Source organism: Cannabis sativa, chromosome 4 (genome assembly GCF_029168945.1).
Source record: "Cannabis sativa cultivar Pink pepper isolate KNU-18-1 chromosome 4, ASM2916894v1, whole genome shotgun sequence".
NCBI classification, from domain to species: Eukaryota; Viridiplantae; Streptophyta; class Magnoliopsida; order Rosales; family Cannabaceae; genus Cannabis; species Cannabis sativa.
The window spans coordinates 8,445,818-8,469,912 of NC_083604.1; the positions used below are offsets into that span (position 1 = coordinate 8,445,818).

The following is a 24,095-nucleotide window of genomic DNA, read 5'->3' on the forward strand; positions in this document are numbered from 1 at the left end:
TTATTTGATGTCTGGAGTGATTTTCTGGGAACACTGGAGCATTTAATCTGGAATGCTTCTGATCAATAAGGATTACGTTTTTCTTTTGAAATAATTTGCTAGTAATATTAAAAAGGGGGTGCTAGTTTAGCTGCTGTGGAAACGAATAACATAAATTGTTCATACCTACAAAATAGCAGAGGAAAACAGTACATGAACAAGACCAAATGTGGCCAAGTCCTCACACAATTAATAGGCAGTCTGTCATTGATAAATCAAAATATTGTTTTTTCGGTTTTTATTGCAAGGTTGAATACTTGGAGGTTCTACTGTTTTTGGTTATAATATTTTTCATTTTCTTTTCTAACATTTAGCTAACTGATCATTGACTTTAGGCAGGCCATGATAAATTACTTAAATAGGTCAATGGTAATGGATTAATACAGTCACAATTTCTTTTTAAAATTTTCCTTTTTTTTAAGCATTAGGTTTCCCTCCCTCTTCATTGCAATGATGTGGTATTTACCTTGATTGGAGTAGATATGATATTTGTTTTCTTCTGTGACAGCCGTGCTTCAGTTTGGTGATTCTTTTGTTAATTTAGGGATCAGTAATATTACCTCTTTGTATCCGATTGTGAGATGTTCTTTGGCTTTGTCCATTTCCATGGTCATCATCTTATTGATAATTAATTTTATATGTTTTTTCCCCCTTTTCCCCATCCATTCCGTTGGTGGTTGTGAGCAATTAAAGCTTTCACGCTAGCCCCAGAATTTTTCATGACATTTGTCTGCAAATATCACTGCAGTATCAAAGCAAGCAGGTTGAGGAGGTTACCTGCACTTTTCGGAATATAGAAAACTTCAATTAGTTGTTCCTTCAGACTCACTAGAGGTACTTTACAAACTCTGGTTTGTTATAATAGGTTAATTAATATTCTTGTCCATAAATCTCTCTCTTTCCTCCTATTTCTTTCTTGTAAATATAACAATTGCAGAGTTTTTAGTTTTGTTATCTTGCAAAGAATATGACTTTGGACAATATTTCAAAAGATGAATTGTTCTTTTAGTCTCACGCTAAATGTTTTAATTGTTCATTGATAGATGTAACTGAGATGAAAAAGTTGTGGCCTTGCTTAATTTTCAGTTTATTTATTGTTAAGATAACACTATGTTGAAATGAAGAGTAAAACTAGCTTGTGTACATTTGATAATAGTGTGCTGTTTGAATACTGTAGGATTCTCGTTTCTATTCATCCATGGGTGATAGAATAATTGATTTGTATGGATTGTTGTCCTAATTACTGTGAATCTATACCAGGCAAATTGTGATAGCTTCAATCCCTTAAATTTTAATCATGATTTAGCCTTATATAGAAGACAGAAGACGGTTATCAGTTTATTTTGCTTGAACTTAAGATTGAAATTTTAATCTTTGGCGTAATAATTGTGAAAGTTGGGAGGGGGAATGATTTTGTGGTGGTGTCATGTTTTTCTTTTTTTGTTTTGTTTTGTAGCACATTTGCTTACATTTGGTATGATTGTATTATAGGCGGCATGGCTGGAAGAATGGGTTGAATATAATGTCATACTTCCCATTCGCTTACCATGTTAGCAATGAGAAAGAAACCTATACTGGTGTGGTGGCTGTTAAAAAATTATAGAGGAACATTTGCTGTAGAGTAATATTCTTTGAAAATCATCCCACAGGTACACAATTTCTAACAAGCCCCTTCACCTTGCAGGTGAGTTGAGTTGAGTTTAGTTTATGAGTCCTTTTGTGTGCGTCAAAGATTTAACTCACTAACTTATTATATCTGTAAATAAAAAAGAAAAAGAAAGAAACTTGTTATATCACCCTGTTTGTTATTGCTAATCTTTTATTATTTTGTTAGATTTTGTAAATAGTGAAACTAAATAGTACTTTTGGAATCGTTGAGATATGGGTGTGGTGTGGTGGCTTGCAGAGTTTGTATTATGTCTCGTTTAAAGGTCCAATCAATGATTGTATTAGTTAGTTGCCAATTTCTTTTATTATTTTTTTGAGAAAGGTCTTATTTATTTATAAAAAAGTAATACGACTTAAAAAGTAATCGAGGTAACAAAATATAGCCTTTGTCATTTTCAGTACGTTGCCATTTTTAAGAGCGGGCTTCGAAGGTCTCTTACCCATATTTTTATATAGATTATTTTTTAATGTATAACTTTTAAAAGATAATTATAATTAAATATTAATTCATGACAATAAGTTTTAATCTAATCGATAGTAAAAGAAAAAACAGATTTTGTGTTTAAATTTATTATTCAATTAATTTTTTTAAACTACATCAAAAATATGTTATATTTAATATCTTTCTTAAACTCATTTTTTTTTACTTATTTCTTGGTTTGATAGAACCAATTAAATTATCTCATGCGAAATTAATTTTTTTTTTTATTTTGACGTGGAATGATTTCTTTTAACTAGATAGTAAAATTAAACATAAAAATTTAAATTTTCTTAAGTGGTGTTTGATTTGGTGGAATGGAATGGTAATTATAATGGTAATAGTAATGTAATGGAATAGGAATTGATTGCTATGTTTGATTTGTTGGGATGATTATTGGATTAGATAGTCAATTGATAAAATTATTCCTACTTTAATAAGAAAAAAGGGTAAGATAGTTATTTTAAGTAATTATAATGATCATTCATGAGGTGGAGTGTAATCACTTTTCAGTGATCTAATAGTGATTATAATGGAATGTCATTGCTAGAGTTTAAAGGTAAGCCAAACACTGGAATTGTAATCCTAATTCTATTACAATGTCGATTTTAACAAACCAAACATGCCAAATTCATAGGGTGTTCATTAAATTGCTCATATTGTACGAATTGTTTGAACTATGCCACGCTACATAACAAAAATGCAATTTAAAATTTTTTGCGGTGCAGTTTTAGTTTTGAATTTAGTAATTATGGTTCAAATTGCACCACATTATATATTATAAAGTTGTTAATAGGGCTAAGTATAAAATCCAAAAAATTGAAAAATTCGTTTAAATTGACCTACCGAACACTGTTGGAACTGAAATTGACGGAATTGAAAACTGAAAAAACTGCTAACGGTTAAAACTGACATTGAACAGTCGACTTTTTTTCGATAATAAATCGACTGAACAAACGAAAATCAACCTTTATATATATATATATATTAATTTATTAAGTTTTTTTTTACTAATAATATATTATTATTTTATTAAATATTAAAGTTAAAAGAATAAAATAATGAATTTTTAAATAATTAATTTGTACTTTTGTAGTTGTAAAATATAGAATAATGTGTTTATAGAATAAATTTGATCATATTTTTTTAAAAAAAAATGTTTTGGATTGGTCGGTCGGTTTTCGAAGTGTACCAATCCAGACCCAAAATCGAATTCTAGATTTTTATATAGAAAAAAATCGACCAAACCGATCGATTCTTACCCGATAACTAGTTATCAATTTTTATAATATGATTTTTGTTTTTTATGTAAAAATAAATATGTGTAATATATGTATACACTACATTATTTTTGTAGAGATAATTCCATATAATGATTAGATGATTAGTATATATGTTATGATGTTAAAACTTTTAATAAGATTTTTTTTTTGTATTGTTTAAAACTTTATAGATTGATTTTCAAATTTTTATTATAATATTTGATAATGATGATAATGTAAATCGCTCAAACTGTAACACATCATATTTCTGCGGAATAGTTTTTGTGGTTTTAAGATCTCGTTGTGCGGTTGCGGTTTGAGAAATTAAAAAAATTACATATATAGTTTAGTTTGAAAAAAATATTATAATCTGCACCACCTGCATCGCAAACACTGTTACAGTAATTCATACACATAAGTAATTTTTGATGTAAATATTTAACTTTCAATTGTAAATAAATATGAAATTTTTAAAAAATTTAACAGTAAAAATATATGTTTGTTTGAATTTTAAAATTTTTGTAAGTACTTAATCATTATTTGTCATGTTTATGTATTATTATTATGTGTAAGTAAAAAATTATAAATGAAAAAAAGGGAAATTTACACTGGATATTGTTTTTTGTCATTTTTTTTTTCTTTTTTACTGTTACACGGCAATGTTTACTTTTATAGTGTTTTTTTTTAGGGGAAATTACATTGTATGCCCCTTTTAACTAAACCATTTTAATTTTTACCTTCTTTTTTTTATTCATTCATTTATACCCACATTTATAGGTATTGTTCCCTTTATACCCTTTATTTAGGTTAAATGAAAAAATATATTCAATTACTTCTTCTCCAGAAACACGATCACTACTCCTCGGCTCCTCTTGTGTGCGATCAACGATTTTGGCCAGTCTGTGGTGTACATCTCAGGTGTACACCAATATTCAATCACCACACTCATCTCGTAGAGGAACGGTGGCTCAACTCAGTCTGCCATGTCAATTTTTCTGGTATCCTCTCCATTGAGCCTCGACCTAGTTTATTTATGCTATCTGTAGGGTATAGGATTGAGGTTTGAAGACCCCATAGACATTTGAGTTCTTTATTATCTTACATTAATTTATTGTTAGTTTATGTTTTGAATGAATTTCCATTTTCTTTTTATTTTTGGCCTGTTTAGTTAGCTTGATTTGGATCTCACATAGTTGTGATGGTTCATGGTTTATTTCTAAACAAGCTAGTATAATATTTGATTGTTAGATTGTTGATTTATGTTATTTTTTTTTTCTTTTTGAGATTTTATTTTTTTCATTGTTATCTCATATGTTGTTCTGTTCTTGTATTATTTAATTGGAAATTGTTGCTAGTATTAGGGACCTACTAATTAGTGAAGGATGTAATATGTATTAACAATAGTTGTCTTGTCTAGGATAATTAGTGAATGGTCGATTTTGGGTGTTAATTGAAAATTTTAGTTGGCTTATAAGTCTGTCACATGAGCTCTTACTAATTCCCTATCACTTCTCTTTCAAAAAAAAAAATTCCCTATCACTTTGATTACTTTTTATAATGATTAACAACCTAAAGATCCATAGTGAGTGTTCTAAGCATTCACTTTTTGGATTGTCTAAAATGATTGTTGTTATAATTACTCTATTATTGATTTTTCTTATTATGTCTTGGTAATGATAATTTCTTACAATATTTTTGATACCTGGGGCTAATTTCTTATTTGTTTTAGGTATTGCTAGTGAAGCTAATTAAGTAAAGAGGTTAAATAACAAAATATATTTGTGCTCATTGGTTTTTGTCATATGTCAGTTAAGGTTTCTTATTATTAAAATAATTAGATCATTATTATTAGTTGATTCGGTATCATTCCTTTTGTTTGCAGCATGGAGAGAATAACAATTGTGGTTGTTGGGGGCCAAGATTCAGCCGAGCCTACTACCAAAGAAGAATTCAGACTAATTTTGTGAAGTGGACTTATTCTCTGTATTGTTATTGCTGATCATAATCAGGGGTTTTTAGGGGAAGGCCATGCTTTATGCTCCTTTACTTGTCTCAATTCTATCTTGCATTGTGGTGATGACATTGATTGTGGATACTCAAGTGATGGTGACTATATCTACGGCTGGGGCTGGGACGGCACTACAGTGTTTGTTCTATCCAAGTTTTGTTGTGCTCCATTTTTATGGCCATTAAGTATGATAATGAGAGAAAACTTTTTTAGCATAGAACAAATATCATGATTATATGACCTTAAAGATTGATCATTATATGGTGTGGGGTTCGATAAAACAAGGATTAATGTGTAGATTCTAGCTAATTTATCTATTTATTGTACGCTTGAAAGCGATTTGGAGTTAACTAACGAAAAACCAAGTCCACTGACTCTGGTTTTCTTTTTTGTAATATCTTAAGATTGGCATAATCACTCTTTTTAGCTCTACCGAAAATTTTGAGATCCATATTGGCATGTTGAATTAACTTGATCATCTTGACTGATAAAAACATAAAATATGTGTATTGAAAGTCAATTAGTAAAAATATTTGACATTTTTTTAGCTCTACACAAATAATTAAACCATACGCTGGTAATTATCTACATGTCTGTAAGCTTTAATTAATTATCCTTGTAATACTTTCTTAGAAAACTCCAAGAGCTTTGTACACAAAATTTTGTGCACATCAATTGTGCTTGTCCATAAAATTGTACACAATTGGTTGAAACTTCAATAGAAACAAATACGAACTTATGCTAAAATGAGTGCTAAAAACATATATAATTAATGTGTATAATTGGAAAATAGTAAACCAAACCAAAGAGAATCAACATATTTCACTAAATAAATCAAGGATCATAATATACTACTAAACTTGTCCCTTTACATTTGTTGTCTCTAGAATATTTTATTACCAATTATCATTAGATTTATTATACAAGCAACTTATTCATAATTCTGTAGTTTTACAATTGTAGTCATCTCTCTTATTGGCTGACCATATTTTAGTATTATAAATTTGTATGTATTTGATTTTATTTAGGTAAACACATTACCTTAAATTAAGGTAAATGACATGTCTTATTAAGCAAATTTTCTAACAAGGTAAACAACACGTCTTATTTAGGTAAACATTATGCTTCAAATAAAGTAAATCAAAACATATTTTATCATTATTAAGGCTTTATTAGATAAATTTCGTGTCTTAATTAAAGTTTAAACACAATTTATTATTAAATAGGTAAACGATACATCTTATTAAGTAAATTTTATGCCTTGAATAAAGTAAACAACATCTTATTGTGTAAATATCGTGCCTCAAATATTGTAAACCAATTTATAATTAGGCAAATTTGTGCCATAAATAAGATAAATTAAAATATAATTTATCATTAAAAATGTAAATTGCTACTATAAAATATGGTAAACGACACCTTATTAGGCAAGTTTCCTACCTTAAATAAAGTAAATTACACAATTTATTTAGGTAAATACCATGCCTTAAATAATATAAATTAGAACATAATTTATCATTAAAAAGGTAAACCCACTACCTTAAAATAAGATAAACAACATGTTTTATTTAGGTAAACACATAATCTTAAATTAAGGTAAACGACATGCCTTACTAGGGGTCTGTTTGGAAACAACTGTGTAATTACTATGCAGTGTAATTACTAGGGTAGTAATTACACTGTATAGTAATTACATTACATTTTAAAATACAAGGTGTGTTTGGATGTGAAGTGGTAATTACATATGAATTCCTAATATCATGTTTGGCATGATAGTTAGTAATTACACAGTAAATTAATATTATAATATTTAAAAATAAATTTCATCAATTAATAATATATACATAAATAATAATCTCTTCATAAAATAAAGTCAAAACTATAACAATTTAGTAGCAAATATTTAAAATAATTTTTTTTAAGACTATATAATTGCTCTTGCGTTCCATATATTTTGAGCTATTATATATCTAAAATTAAATATATATTGCTTGTCATCATCTGTTGGCCCGTCATCAAGTTCTTCATCTGAATCTGAATCAAAATCAATATTGTTCAAACTTTCACAATTTCCTATTTCATTTTTCATGTCCTCTTCGAAAAATTCATCATCCCAATTCCACTTGCGAATAAAGTTGTGAAGTACACAACATGCTAATACAATCCAACCTTATTTTTTGATGATTGATAGAAAAAGGAAAAGTCAATACATTAAAAATAATTAAAATATCATATCAATTAATTAAAATAATTTAAATTTATTTTTGGTATGTAATTACACAGTGTAATTACACCCAATTCTCATGGGGGGGGGGGGGGGGTATGAGAATTGGAGAGAGTAATTGAGGCCTCCCAATTACCTCTAATTACACAGTTACTATGTAATTACGTGGCCACACAAACACGTCAAACTGTTTAATTACCTCCAATTACATCCAATTCCAATTCTCAGGTGGCTTTCCAAACGCGCCCTAGGTAAATTTCCTACCAAGGTAAACAACACGTCTTATTTAGATAAACATTGTGCCTCAAATAAGATAAATCATAATGTAATTCATCATTATTAAGGCTTTATTAGATAAATTACTACCTTAAAATAATGTAAAAAATATATTTTTTTAGGTAAATACCCTACGTTAAAGTAAGGTAAACGACATGTTTTAAATAAGTTAAAGGACACACCTTATTTAGATAAACACTGTGCCTCAAATAAGGTAAATAAAAATATAATTTATCATTAAAAACTTAAACTACAACCTTAAAATAAGATAAATGACACGCCTTATTTATGTAAACACCCAGCCTTAAAATAAGGTAAACGACACACTTTATTTATGTAAAGATCCAACCTTAAAATAAGATAAATAACATGCATTATTATGAAATCTTCATTCTTTAAATAAGGTAAACGAGACACCATATTTAGGTAAACTTCCTGCTTTAAATAAAGTAAATGACTCGCCTTATTTTGTAAGAACCATGTCTCAAATAAGGTAAATAACACATAATTTATCTTTAAAAAGGTAAGCTGCTACCTTAAAATAAGATAAATAACATGTCTTATTTAGGAAAATTCCCTGCTTAAATAAGGTAAACGACCCACCATATTGAACAAACACCGTGCCTCAAATAAGATAAACTAAAACATAATTTATCATTAAAAAAGTAAATGATTACCGTAAAATAAAGTAAACGACATGTCTTATTTACGTAAACTACGCGACTTAAATAAGATAAACTAAAATAATCATTAAATATAAAAATCATTACCATAAAATAAGGTAAATGACTCGTTTTATTAAGCAAGCTTTTTGCCTTAAATAAGGTAAACAACACGCCTTATTTAGGTAAACACGGTACCTCGAATAAGATACAACAAAACAAGTTTATCAGTGAACGGTAAACCACTACCTTAAAATAAGGTAAACAACTACCTTAAAATAAGGTAAACAACATATCTTATTATAGTAAATACCTTATCTTAAAATAAGATAAATGATACACCTTATTAAGCAAATTTTATGCCTTAAATAAAGTAAATGACTCGTCTTATTTTGCTAAGTACAATGTCTCAAATAAGGTAAAATAAAATATAATTTATCATTTAAAAGGTAAACCGCTACCTTAAAATAAGATAAATAACATGCTTTATTTAGGTAAACTTTATGCCTTAGATAAGGTAAACGACCCACATTATTGTATAAATACCGTGCCTCAAATAAGCGTTTTGCCTTAAATAAGGTAAACAACACACCTTATTTAGGTAAACACGGTACCTCGAATAAGATACACCAAAACAAGTTTATCAGTAAAAGGTAAACCATTACTTTAAAATAAGGTAAACAACATATCTCATTAAGGTAAACAACATATCTTATTAAAGTAAATACCTTGCCTTAAAATAAGATAAATGACACACCTTATTAAGCAAATTTTCTACCTTAAATAAAGTAAATGACTCGTCTTATTTTGCTAAGTACTATGTCTCAAATAAGATAAAATAAAATATAATTTATCATTAAAAAGGTAAACAACTACCTTAAAACAAGATAAATAACATGCCTTATTTAGGTAAACTTTATGCCTTAAATAAAGTAAATGACCCACATTATTGTATAAATACAGTGTCTCAAATAAGCTTTTTGCCTTAAATAAGATAAACAAAACGCCTTATTTAGGTAAACACAGTACCTCGAATAAGATACACCAAAACAAGTTTATCAGTAAAAAGTAAACCACTACCTTAAAATAAGGTAAACAACATATCTCATTAAGGTAAACAACATATCTTATTAAAGTAAATACCTTGCCTTAAAATAAGATAAATGACACACCTTATTAAGTAAATTTTCTGCCTTAAATAAGGTAAATGACTGTCTTATTTTAAGGGGAAAATTTTATTTTCTATACTTAAAAAACTTATTTTTTTTAAACCAATACATTTTACACTACAAAAAATATGACACTTTTTTCAAAATTCTAAAAATACCCCCTCATAACTCAAATACTCTCTCTCTTCCTCTCTCTGAAAACGAATGACAAAAAAAAAAGGCCCAGGTCCGATGGTCGGACCATGGGGTCCGACCAATCGGACCCCATGGTCCGACCATCGGACCAGTGCCTTTTTTTCCATTCGATTACAGAGAGAGGAAGAGAGAGAGTGGGGCTGGGTCGTACGCGGTGGAGAGGGGGGCTGGGGCTTCAGTCGTACGCGGTGGAGAAGGGGGATGGGGCTTCGACCGTCGTTGGGGTTGGGGCTGGGGTTCGTGGGTGCCGTGGGTTGAGCGGGGGTTGGGGTTTTCGTGGGTGCCGAGGGTTGAGCGTGGGTGAGGGTCGTTGGGGTTGGGGTTTTCGTGGGTGAGGGTGATGGCTGCCGTGGGTTGATCGTGGGGGCTGGTGGTGCGGTCAGCCGTGGTGGTCCGAGAGTGTGCGAGAGAGAGATGCAGAGAGTTTGAGGGAGGAGAGAGAAAGGGTTTGAGTTATGAGGGGGTATTTTTGGGGTTTTAAAAAAAGAGTCATATTTTTTGTAGTGTAAAATGTATTTTTTTTAAATTTTTTTTTTTTAAGGTTTTTAAGTATAGAAAATCAAATTTCCCTTTTAAGGCACAGGTGGGATGTCAGCCAAAGGGACTCCGATGCTGAAGTCAGTACGATTTTAATAAAAAATAACAATAACGAAAAATAAATAAAATGTAAATGGTAGTCAGACAGATGAGTGGACAAGCAGATAGACGGACCAAAGGAACAACTATGGTGGTGAGGCTTAAGAGAAAAGTTTAGAAAGGACGATTGTCTGCTTGAGTGAGTAGTGTGAGTGTCAAATCTTTGATGCCCTGCATCTACTGTATGGTTTCTTTTACCGTGTTCCCTCAGTACTGTTGCTCTCCATCCACGTGACCCATTGGACTCGTTCAAGTTGGTCGCTTCTCTCATTTTATAGGAGTGGTAACCATCTTTCTGACTGGTTCAATATCTACTTGGTTCCACCCGTTTGGCTAATTGGCCGGACTCAGACCAAGTTGCGGGGTGAAATGGCTCATGGCCCATAAGCTCACCCGTTTGTCTATTTCAAGGCCTAGTGAGTTTGTCTGGCTACCATATTGGGCCTAATAATATTGGGTTCATTACTGATAGTGTGACTTGCATATTGGACTTCTCAAACATGTTGTAAATATTAAACAACTTTTTCACCGCTACAGTACCCATATTCACATCAAATAGAATGTTGATCGAAATCAAATTTTGATTCAAATTGAGAAAGTCGTGTATCTTATCTACCAAATCTAAGAATTTTATATCTTTATGCACCATTACGAGTTTGATTTCAAGATAAATATCTTTGTTGTTTGCATTCTATCTTTCATTAAAAACTATGTCCAACATCCTTGATTCTTCTTCTACAATATTACAAATATAAAATCAATTAGGCTAACGATTTCCATTCTTTTGCCTATTGCTCACATATTAGATTAAAAGTTATTGACATGATTACTTTTCAAAAATTTACTCCAAAAATTAGCTTTTAGAATAACTGTATCTGATTAATTACATCAAGAAAAAGAAAAAGAAAATGCTATATATATAGGTGTGTATACCTATAACACAGGGAGAGTACTAACTTTATCATATTAGCTATATATATGGTTACTTTTAATAAAAATCATATGTATAAAATGTTTGTGTCTTTTGCACACCCTAGAAATTACAAAAAAGGCACCAATACAAGCTAGAAAGTCAACCTTATCAAGCTTCCAAATATGGTAGGCTGCGTTGAGGTTGATGAGTCCAGGTAGAGCTGAGAGAATTATGGAAGCAAGTATCACTATGTGTCTATAATATAGCAGCTACGTCAAAAATTGCAGAGATATCAGAATTATAATACAAATATTTAAGAGTGACCACCTCTAAACTACCACTTGAACAAATAATTCACAATATAATTTTTATTTATATTTATCACTATAAACTACATTCAACAACAATATAAACATCTTCAACCAAAAAATTATGCACTTTTATTCTTTAAGGATAAATTATTTGTAAAAACTAAAAAGTTGTATTCAAATTTCTTTCCAACAAAAAAGAATTGACTTCAAAAATGAAAAACACTATAACAGTGATTGCTCTCAACATTGAACAACACCAAATACAAGTGTTTGAAAATAGAGAGAATGGACACAAAAAAAAAGAGGAAATGAATGGACACTAGACCATCAATTTATAACTGTGATTGCTCTCAAAGGAGATCCAACTAAACTCTCATCAAACTATACATTCCAGAAAAGGATATGAATTCACCAACAAAGCTCTAAAGGTTTCTCAACTGAAGCAGTAGCTTGTAGAGCATGTACATCTCTGGGGAGATGCTAATGTCCCTTGGATCCCCTGAATCAATTATTGAAAAGAAATATTACTAACGGTAGCACAAATCCATGATGAAGAGACAAAAATACTCAATCCATACATACCCCTCTAATTCTTCTTAGACTCTTATATATAGTATACACTATTTTATTCCCAATCAATACCCCTTAATACAAAAAGTCACACACCCTTATATTTATTAATGTCTGCCGCACCCTTCTAATTCTGAGAATTCCTGCATATAAAAGAGAAACAATAATCACCAAAACAAAATAAAAGAGGAGCCTAAATCTATTGAAAAAATTAGAAAGAGGGCATTTCAACAAACACTTATAATGCATTTCATTTTCAACATACTTTTATGTATAAATTTTAAACCAACTATTAAAAAATACTAAAAACAATTCTCACAAACACAATGAATCTAAAAGAGCCATCAATTACATGAGCAACTATTAAAAAAATGGGCATTTTACAAAAATACTGGATTTGGGGTAATACTTTTCAATTTTACTGCCACACGGCAGAATTAACATTTATACTGTCCTCCTTTTTTTTTTTTTTCTTTTATACTGTCAATACCAAAACAAAAGTATGAGGGATCCATCTTTGACAATCACAAACATAACCACCACAACAACACCAAGACAACCGGAAAATAACCATTAATTCCGACAAGATTGAACAAAAGCAGTAAAATCGACGTCAATAAATAATCATGGCAAAACAACGGTAAAACAACACTAAAACAATCAAACAAAACAAAAGAAAAAAATGATTAAAAAAAACAAACAATCTGCGGCACAACCTCAACACCAGATGCAAAATCAACTATATTTGCAAGTCTATTCCTAGAAAATTATAATAAAAAAAACTACTAAAACAACACTGAAACAACACAAAAACAAATGAAGCAAATATAACTACTTAGAAAAATATAAAAGAAACACACACCTCAAAACTCTCTTGTGAGTGATCTCGTCAAATATATTTATAGGAGAACCAAAAGAAAAAAACCACAAAAATAGCCAAAGAGAACGAAGAAGAAATGTATTTATAGCCTCCATCTTCCACACTCACAGACAGAACCATCACAACAACACGAGAACACCCAGAAAATACCTATTAATTCCAGCGAGATGGAGCAAGGGCAGTGAAATCGACATCAAATAAATAAATCATGAAAAACAACAGTAAAACAATACTAAAACAAATAAAACAATAAAAGAAAAAAATGATCAAAAATTAACTATGTTGTGCACATCCTCAATACTAAATGCACTATATTTTTAAGAAAGTTCTAGAAAATTAGAACAAAAAAAAACCAGACTAACTCTTATATTTTCAAAAAAAAAACATAACTAAGAACTTCAAAAATTTAAAAACAAAAAAAAAAGAAGAAGAAGAAAAGAAAAGAAGATGAAGAAGAAGAACTGAACATGAAAAAAAATAAAAATCATGAAAAACAACAGTAGAACAATACTAAAACAACGGTAAAGATGAAGAAAAAAAAACTTGAAGAAGAAGATGAATATTAGAACATGGGGGTGAGATTTATGTGAAAAGCTAGAAGATAAAGATGAAGAAGAAGATGAATCGTGAGAAATGGGAGTGAGATTTTTAAATCTATTTAAATAAAAGAAAAAGAGTGAGACATGGGGTGTGATTTTTAAATTTATTTAAATAAAAGAAAAAGTAAAACATGTCACTTTTATGACACATCCCATCAACCTTTTTATCAAAATAATAATTATTAAATTATCTCAAAAAATAATAATTATTAAATATTAAAAATAATAAATAATAATTTTTACATCCATTAAAATAAAAAATTAAATAAATAACTTGAGCCCATGTCCCAATCAATAAAAAAAAGCAAAACAATAACATATACAATTTGGCAGTATACTGCCGAAATTAAAAATAAAATAAAAAAAAAAAACAGTATAAACGTAAATTTGGGCGTGTCACAGTATTTTTGTAATACATGGGGAAGAGCTAGTAAAGAGTGTAAATTTCCTTAAAAAAAATACTAAAAACAATACTCTCAAACACACTTAAACTCATATATATATGTACGTAGCCAGTTCAAAGAATAAGAAAGTAGAATGGGAGGGAGAAACCTGACGAAAGATTGAAACTAATCCAAAAATATTGAAAGTTCTCACTGTTGAGATTGCAACTGTTGAGGTCTAGTGTTGATGGTAGTGATGGAGGAAACAGAGGCGGACGAACACTAGCAGTGGCGGAGGAGGTGGAGGCAGACGAACGCTAACAGTGGCGAGGAGGCGGAGGCGGAGGCGGACGACCGCTGGCAGTGGCGGAGGAGTCAGGAAAACGATGGTATTGGTAAACTCTCGTTGTGGGAAACAATGGCGTTGGTGAACTCTCGGTGTATGCTGAATCACATTTGTCGAGGTGGTTGTTGAATAGCTTTAGGAGATTTACTTATGTGGGGTATTTTAGGTACATTACTAATAAAAGCAGGTATATTTCAAATTATTTTAATATGCTGCTATTTTTGGTTAATTGTAAAAGAAAAGAGGTATTCCTCAATTTTTCCTTTTTTTTATTGTTATTGTAACTGTTGCCGTGTATGTGTTAACTTAGCATCTATTAAATAAATTTTATTATTTTTTAAATTTAGTAAATACATGATGTGACTTTGTTGTGACAACTTTTTTTTTTTCTTTTAAATAAAATTGTATTATATGTTAGAGATGACATAAATTTGTGATTTGACTTTGACAGATTTTTTTGTTTTGTTTTTTTTTTAATAAAAATTGATGATAAAAAATTTGATACCCTAGATATTAATACCCTTTCATTTCATTTTAATCCCACTTCCCCATTATTCTCTCTTCCCATCATCATCTTTTTCTTCTTTTGTTCACTCTTTACTTCCTCAAGTTCTCTCTATCTTTCTCCATTCATATATAAGTTTTTTTTTTTCTTGTTCATATCTTCTTCTTCATCTTCTTTTTATTTTTTTATTTAGTTTTTGAAATTTTTAGTCACGTTTTTTTAAAAAATAAGAGTTAGTGTGTTTTTTTATTCTGATTTTTCAGAACTAAGCTTGCAAATATAGCTTCTATTTTTCAGAAATTTTTCCTTTTTTTTTTGATTTGTTTTAGTGTTATTTTACAGTTGTTTTGCATTGATTATTTATTTGACGTTGATTTTATTATTTTTTCTCAATCTCACCGGAATTAATGGTTGTTTTCTAATTGTTCTGGTGTTCCTGTGGTGGTTCTGTCCGTGGGTGTGGAAGATGGAGGCCTCATTTTTCTTTTTTTGGTGTTTACAGTATAAGAGAAATTTTTTTTGCCCAAGACAGTAAAAAAGAAATTTCTGCCGTGTGGCAGTATTTTTGTAAAGATAGGGAAAAAATCAGTATTTTTGTAAATTTCCCTTAAAAAAAATCATTAACCAATTAATATATGTATCTAAGGAAATATATACAACATTATATATATATATATATATATATATACTAGCAAAAAACTACGTGCGAGGCACGTATACTAAATTTATGCTAGTTTTTTTCTATGTTATTTGAAAGTGATACAATTAAAAATTAAAAAAAAATATATTATTAATTATTAGGTGAGATTATTATTATGTGTATCTAAATATTATATTTTATAATGTTGTCAATAAAAGTGAATACCGAATGCAATATATTAGTGTTTAAGAAAGCTTGATGATTTAAATATGTTCTTAAGTTAATCCAAAAATAAATTAAAAATTGATGCTCCAATACTTAAAGAAACATTACTTAAATGGGTGTAAGATAAAAAGAAAATTAAAAATCAATCTCTAAATTATTGATAATTGAAGATAACATTTGTCTAAAAATTGTAGATAAGAAAACTAATGATAGTAATTGATGGATTTCAATCTTTATTTGCTTCGATAGAGACAATAGTGTAATTTTTGTATTTTGCATTTTTCATTCTAGCCGGGTCCGCATATATCTGGATAGTCCATTTTTTAGTTAATAAATTGAATATGGTAGTGTCGACAAAAAGTGAAAGCCATGTTTAACAAAAAGTGATAGTATTCTATAACAAAATACTATTAAATTATTTTAAATAATATATTTTATTAAAATAAAACTCTATGCGATTAAAATTTCATATTTATCTTTACTCAAAAAGAAAAAAAAATTGATAAAAAAAAGAAAAAAAAATGAAAAGTTTCTATTATAGCAGTGTTCCTGCAAATAGTTATTTATTTTCATTTAAGATAATTAGACATGGTGTGCATAATTAATTTAATTAAAAAAATTTACTTATGAAAGATAAGTAAAGTTATTTTATTTCTTTAAAACTACACCTCTGCAGTATAATCCATTAATTGGACACCAGTACACGAAAATATTTTTTCCTGTGAAAAAAAAATAATTAGAAAATTAATTTTCTTTTTTCTTAAGATAAAACGAAATTAGGGTAAGTAATTTTTTTTTTTTGTTTTGATAATATTTTGATAATATTTTTTAAGATCATCAAAATTTTTTTAAAAAATATCAGTGTATATTTTTGTAAAGGATAATTTTATGATTTTTTTGACTCATGTGGACCCAACGCGCATGGATAATTCAATTTTTTTTTTTTTTTGTTATTTCATATTAGAGAGAGTGAAAAAAAAGCTATATATTATTGCAAAAAAAAATAGCTATATATTATATTTATTAACTAATCCTTTCGAAGATAGAAAAGAAAAAGGACTGTATATGAATATACTGCATAGTAAAACACATTAAGCTAATTAAACGTATTCATAAGATCAAATTTTTAACATAATCCAAATATAGAATATAACAACATGTTTTTTGATGTGAATGTTAAACATAACAAATGGCATAGTTTAGTCTCCGTATAACACAACAACGATGTGAGCTCATTAATTTTGATAGAAACAATGTAGATTTGAGAAGATTTAATAAGGAGACAAAAATTCCAAAATGTTAGAAAATGAAAAATTAATCTTAAAAATTGGGGTATGATTTACGAATAAAAAGAAGACCCAATTGGATCAGAACCTGAAATTGGGGGATGATTTTTTTGAATTTCTCATAACGAATTTGCGTTAGATCCTCAATTTTTTCGCAGATTTACTCATCCATCTAGACGACAATAAGAATTTGCTTGCTCTGTTCATTGAATAGTGGGAGTGGACTGCGATTGAAAAAAAATATATAAATGAAGATAAATAGCTAGAGGAAACCTAAACGATTTGGTAAAAAAAAATTCCATATATAATTCGTTCTTTTCCTGATCTCTCTCAACAAACTAATTGTATATGTGGTTTAAGGTTCAATTTATTTTATGTATATATATTTTTAATTTCTAGAGTTATAGTTGTGATTATATATAGAGTTGAATTATGCTAAATATCAGTTCAAATATTAATAAGATTTGTTTTATTATTATTTTATTATATATAAATAATATTTTATTATTTTATTAAATAAAAATAAAAAATCACCTATGAATTTCTCATAAACCAAGAATTTCAGTTATATAGGCACACTTTATATAGAATAGATATATATATATATATTTAGAGGGAAATTACCCATTGTACACCTTTTTTAAATTCTTTTCCGTTTTTACGCTTTATTTTCATAAATATTTTTATTTTGTCTTTTTAAATTCATTTTTACGTCTTCTTCCTTAATTTATCTATTTCAAACAAACTATCAAATTCCAACTCTGGTTTTTAATCTTCTTCTTCCTCTGCAATGTCGGTGCCTATGGTGTTCATTTAGCTCTGCGATTTCGTCCAACGGCGGCTTCGACGGGCTCTTTCTTTTAAGGGTATCGGCACACCTCGACGGCTTCGACGACTTCGAGATGATTGCAACGGAGCTCTGTTTCGTTTTCTTCTTTTTTTGTTCAGGATACGCGATGATTTGGAGACGGGTCGATCGACTGGCGCAGCTCCAAAAACGGCGTTAATGGAGGTTTTCTTCGAGCTCTGTTTCATTTTCTTTTTTTGGTTCAGTATACGATATACGTTTAAAGGTAGAGAAGAAAGCCTAACCACATATTTTTGCAAAATATATTCTAATTGTGGTTAGTTTTCAATATTAACGTATTTTTGAAAATAAGATTGATTAAAAATACAAAACTGAAAATACCTTTTTTTTTATATATATTTATACAAATTTTCGGTTTGAAATTATACTGTTTTTATTTCGAGATTATATTGTTTTTATTTTATAAAATTTTTTCCAATATTATTTTTATTTTGAGGTAATGTTATTTTTATTTTTATAAGTGAATAAAAAATTAATTATAAAAATATAAATAAAAAAATTTCAAAATTAAAACTATACAAGAAGAAAAACCCCTCAAAAGTATATAAAATAAAATTTATCTAAAATGAATTAAAACCATTGCACTCGTATTAGTGATGTTGATGGATATAATAATAATAATAATAAGAAGAAGAAGAAGAAGTCAAATTGAGATCAAAATTAAAAGATTCTCTTTACTCTTTTAATTGCCTAGTCTCCATGACTAGTGAAGTTAATAAAGAAAAAATAAATTAAATTGAAAATAGAGTCGATATATAGGAGGAGTTGAAAACAGATAAAAAATCGATACTTTGAAAAAAAAAATTCAAAAAATTGAGAGAAAAAAGAAACAAAGAGAAAAAATTACGATACATTTTTAGTAAGGATCAACAAATTTTAAGGATAAGTATTTATGGAATGTTTTCCTTTCTTTTGATGTGTATGCTCCTCTTTTTTTCTCCCTATTTAACTTATGGAATGCGCTAATTCCATAAATGAAAATGTGTATTCTTATCCAAGAAATGTCTCCTTATTCTGCCAAAAAAATAGATGTCCTCATCTAAGGAATTTTCTCATTCTAAAAAAAATATGAATACCCTCATTAAAGGAATGGCCTCATTCTGCCAAAAAAAAAAAATGGATACATTCATCGAAGGATTGCCCTCATTCCACCAAAAAAAAGATGCTCTCATATAAGGAATGCCCTTATTTCACAAAAAAAAAAAAAAAAAAAAAAAAAAAAAGATGCTCTTATTCCACAAAATTAAAAGAATGCCCCATTCTCCCTAATTTCTCTTTACTGCTATGATTAGGGTTGTTCATTGGATCACATCCAATATTTTTAGGCCTATCCAAATCAGTCCTAATTAATTTCAGTCATCTAATCGATCCAACATCCATTGAATGTTGGATTAGATCGGTTCTATCCATTGGAAGTATTTTATATATATTTATTAGTTTAATTTAGATATACCCAATATATTAGACCTAGTATTTTTTGGATGAGATCGGATCCACCCAATATTTTAAGTCTAGCATGTATTAGATTGGACTGGTTCCATCCAATCCAAAAAAAAAAAAATTAATGTTATTTTTTATATATATTTTACTACAACAATACAAATTACAAAATATAATTACTCATCCAAACTAAATGAAAATACTAATTAGTTTGATTGGATGTTAGATATATTTAATTTTTAGACATCCCATCTAACATCCAATCCGATCACAATTGAATATTAAATATTTGGCGGTCGATTATCATTGAATCGATCAGTTCTCATTGGATTGGAATTCATGTTTTAACCCAATTTAGTTAACCTTATAGACTCTTCTCCAACCATCTAGCGTTCATATTCCCCCGCATATTATAAAACTTTCTAAAGTCTTCTAAACTCTAATTGAGTCCATCCTTTTATCGAAATGCTCCAGAATTCAATATATTCACTTTATCTTTACGATTTTTGTTCGAAACCTTTATGTTAATCAATATTATAATATCCATTTTAATTCATTTCCCACCTCTCACAAGTACTTAACACAGATTTGTCCTAGGTTCAGGTTCATCATTTGCATTATTACATCTATAACTTTCATATTATCTGTATTGTAATCAACCACTAAACCGAGTACACTACAAAATTTATCTGTATTGTAAGCTTTCATATTATAAAAACTATTGAACTTGTGCCTTTAACCTATTTTCAAGAAATAAATAATGTGGAATCCATTTTGTTTTCTTCACATAATATAAGATGTCCAACAGATTGGAGGAATGCTAGTAGCTTTGAGTCCATTTACTGACTAGCCCGGGTACTCCGTATGAACCAAGGAAACCAGCTAGAACTTCCTGCAGGAACATAGGCGCAAAATGCTTCGCTCTGTTGGTTTCTCTAGGATTGGTGAAAGTGTTGCAATGGAGCCAGATAAAGGTGACTGACTGCATTGTAAACTGTCCGGCGATGGTAACAAACACAGGCCTGGAAAAGAGACCATGTTGAGCAGCCCTATGTTGATGTATAAACTCTATTTATTTTGATGTGAAAGCAATAGTCTTTCCCAGCACAAAGGTAACCAGAGTTAGTTCAATGAAGAAGATGGTGTTGATGAGGGCGCGGTCAATCGTCCATCCAAATATTGTAATACCTCCTGGATTGGTTTGCAAATACATCACTGCATAACCCCAATAAAGAAAATACAAATTGTTAAGTTCAACACAGCATTGTTCATATGAAAATTAAACTAAACACTAGTAGTCATAAACAAGATACATATGGGAAAAGGAAGCTGATATGAAACAGAAGCAAAGATAGGAATCCCTACCAAAAGCTTGTCTCCTGTGATATGATGATAAATAAGAAACTAGTTGTGTATTAGTTGGCATTGAAACATAATCCAATGATTCCAAATCACTCTCAGAGTAACTTAAATCTAATGAATTCAATGCTTGAACAGCTTCCATGTTTAGCATATTGTTGTTTGAAGCTCTATGATAAGATGAATCATTAGAACCGCATGTTACTAAAGCGTGCCATCTACTTGCAAGTGATGCTATGCCTTGTGCTCTATGGGAAATTCTTGTTGCAGCATGCAGGCAAACAATAATCCCAACTACCTGGACGATTGAGGAGACCTGGAATTTCGGGGGAGAAATAAACAAGTTAAAAAAGGGTCATGCTTGATGTAATTTTGTTTTATTTTTTTGAATGCTAGTGCCATCAACCAAGGCATGAAATGTTCAAAGAAAGCTTGTGCCTTTCTAATCTTATGGCATTGAACTTACAGCAAAATCACCTCCATTAACGAAAGTAACTATTCCGCGATACCCTGTAGTTTGGAATAGAGTGACAACATGGCCTGTTGTAACAACAAGGAACTGCAGAACTAGAAAGATCCGAAATCGATGGCTAATCTTAGATAGATGGTAACGCAGACGAATGTGCTCCTCTATAAATACCAAAACATCAGATTCTCTTTCCAAGAGCTTCCCATAATCATCAAAGTGGATAGCTTGCAAATTGCATATCAAATGAAACAAAATGCTGGCTGTTAGAGAGATTGTACTCACATAAGTCCAGGATACAACTAATGCTAATAAAATAGCAGTTGAAACCCACCAAGAACCGCGATTTATATAGTACACTCGAACAATCTCTCGTGCTGTCTTTAGTATAAAACATGGAAGTGCCCACAAAACAAGCAAGCGTAAGGATCCCTGTCAAAGTAATAACACAATCAAAAATTAAGAGCACAGCAAAATTAGATCTTCAAACATCTACATTTAATGCCCAGTTTTGGTTTATGTACATATTTCATACCATTAGTTCCATTGGCCTCGAAAACATTGGTGGTGGCAATTCTCATTCTTATTTACATAGACATATAATTGAACAAAATCAGATAATTCCAACATGAAATCGAACAAAATCAAATTCAATGATCATATACCAAAATGTTAATCTTAGATTAGACTCATAAAAGAACCATGCATAATGCAGACAACAAGAAAACAATACGAAAACAATAAGAAAACAACAAAATTAGATCTTTCAATATCTAAAAATAAAGTTTGGTTTTGGTATGAAAGATTTTCATAATTGAACAAAATTAGACAAATCCAACTTAAACCAAACCAAACCAAATTCAAATCATGTTGAATTGTCATACCAAAGTGTTAATCTTAGGCTCATAAAATAATCATGCATAATGTGTAGATAACAAGTGATCGAGTATAGAGATACACACTTGGTTGTTGGTGATGTTTTGATCCTTACCGAAATTTGCTTAACATAATCTTTTCGAAACCGGACCATGTGGCCACTATGGCGGTCGACAAAGAGAAACCTCCGTATGCCATACTTACGAAGGTTGTGGGAAAGGCAGAGCAAAGAGACGGCGGCCAAACAAGCCTGTGTGGCCACGATTTGAAGCTCGAAATTCTTAATCTGATACTTCTCACAGCTCGGACAGTCGGAGAATTCAAGCACAAGGACCGGAACCAAAACCCCAATTACCAAAAACACAGTCCAAGACAGAGCAAGGCTTAGATAACAAGCCTGATTAAAACCCAGTAAAGCCAGAAACTTCTCCAACCCTTCAAGGGCTTCACTTAAATCCTCGTTTTCTCCTTCTCTTTCCTCTTGATTTGAAGTTAGAAGAGGGATTTGGATTGTTTGGCTCTCTGTTTTCACATGAGGCTCGGCCATTAGTTAAGCTCAATCCTCAAGGTCAAGGATTATATAGTTGTTTTGGAGCAGAAATGGCTACAACCCAGTTGAGATCTTGAAGCTATTTTTCGAAAGTGGGAGCTGAGAAACGACAAAGGTGGCAAATCAGATCAACCCACGAAGCCATTTTCAGGAGCTTTTGGTCTGAACCAAACTGATATTCTCCAGAGTAGAATCAATGCGATCCAAGACTGATTATATTATTATATTGATTATAATATAAAGAAAAAGTGTTAAGCTGTTGTTGTGAGAACCAAAACACAGTAAAAAGTTTGAATTTTTAACGTCGACCGTTGGATTCATTAGGTTCACGGATATATTATATGATGCGTTACATGTGAGCTTCATCTTATAAAAATATATTTGTTTTTGTTTAATATTATTCTATCTTTTTCATCAACATAAACAATCTTAAACTTAACTTCAGCACTTCAAATCTATTTTGTTTAATAATATTTCCTTCTATTAAAAACTAATCAACTTAGTACAAACAAAACCACAATTGTCAAGTAGCATCACTAAAGTAAGTTTATTTTTCTTCTACTTATGTATAAAGAAATGTCTAAATAAAGCATTCTATGGAAACTTGTTTGAATTGAAGTCTTACTTATCTTCTTCCTCTTTTACAAATGTATTGGTTTAAGAGCACATTTGGAAAGTAATATTTTAGATGAACATGAATGTAATTTAAAATAATTACTTGATTTAACATGTTTATTTGATCGGATAATAGCAGTTTAATTTTGTGTATATGCCTATTTATGGTATATTATATTATTTTCCAATTAATACAACATACTCTAAGTTGATATGTTATAATTCCCAAGTTATAGTGAATCTTTCTTAAGTTTTACATGTACTTAATGCATTTGGTATTATAGTTAATTGTAGTTAGGGTTATTTTTAAAAATATGGGAAAAATTATTAAGGTTATGATAAATATGATATAAAAAGTAAATGTCATCAAATATGACATTATCTAACCAATCAAACTAAAAATATAGTTTTTTTCTAAAAAAAAACATATAAAACATTAAAAGAAATCTGAATTTAAGATTCATAAAAAATAAAAACATTAAATTACCATAAAAAATATTAAAATTCCCTTCATATTTATTTTTTTTAAAAAATAAAACAAATAAAACTATAGTGATCGCCGGAGTTGTCACTCGTGCCGAAAAAGTCACCGGAGTTTGCTGCAGGCACCAGAAAAGTCGTCGGTGTAGCTGTCAGTGCCGGAAAA

The 24,095-nt window shown here is 29.8% G+C and overlaps 1 protein-coding gene and 1 long non-coding RNA gene across 2 annotated transcripts; one reads left to right on the top strand and one right to left on the bottom strand.

Moving 5' to 3' along the window:
- The first annotated feature begins 3,151 nt into the window (after positions 1-3,151).
- On the top strand, positions 3,152-5,887 carry LOC115711995 (uncharacterized). Its single transcript, XR_004010774.2, has 2 exons — positions 3,152-4,445; positions 5,330-5,887. It is a non-coding gene; the product is annotated as an uncharacterized LOC115711995 (long non-coding RNA).
- Positions 5,888-20,160: 14,273 nt separating this feature from the next.
- LOC115714988 (uncharacterized) lies at positions 20,161-23,273 on the bottom strand. The gene is made up of 4 exons (XM_030643768.2): positions 22,400-23,273; positions 21,409-21,840; positions 20,949-21,258; positions 20,161-20,798 (listed from the first exon to the last, which is right to left on the bottom strand). Exons 1-4 carry the CDS (start codon positions 22,829-22,831, stop codon positions 20,656-20,658), a joined length of 1,317 nt encoding a protein of 438 aa, XP_030499628.1. The 5' UTR covers positions 22,832-23,273; the 3' UTR covers positions 20,161-20,655.
- Positions 23,274-24,095: the final 822 nt, after the last annotated feature.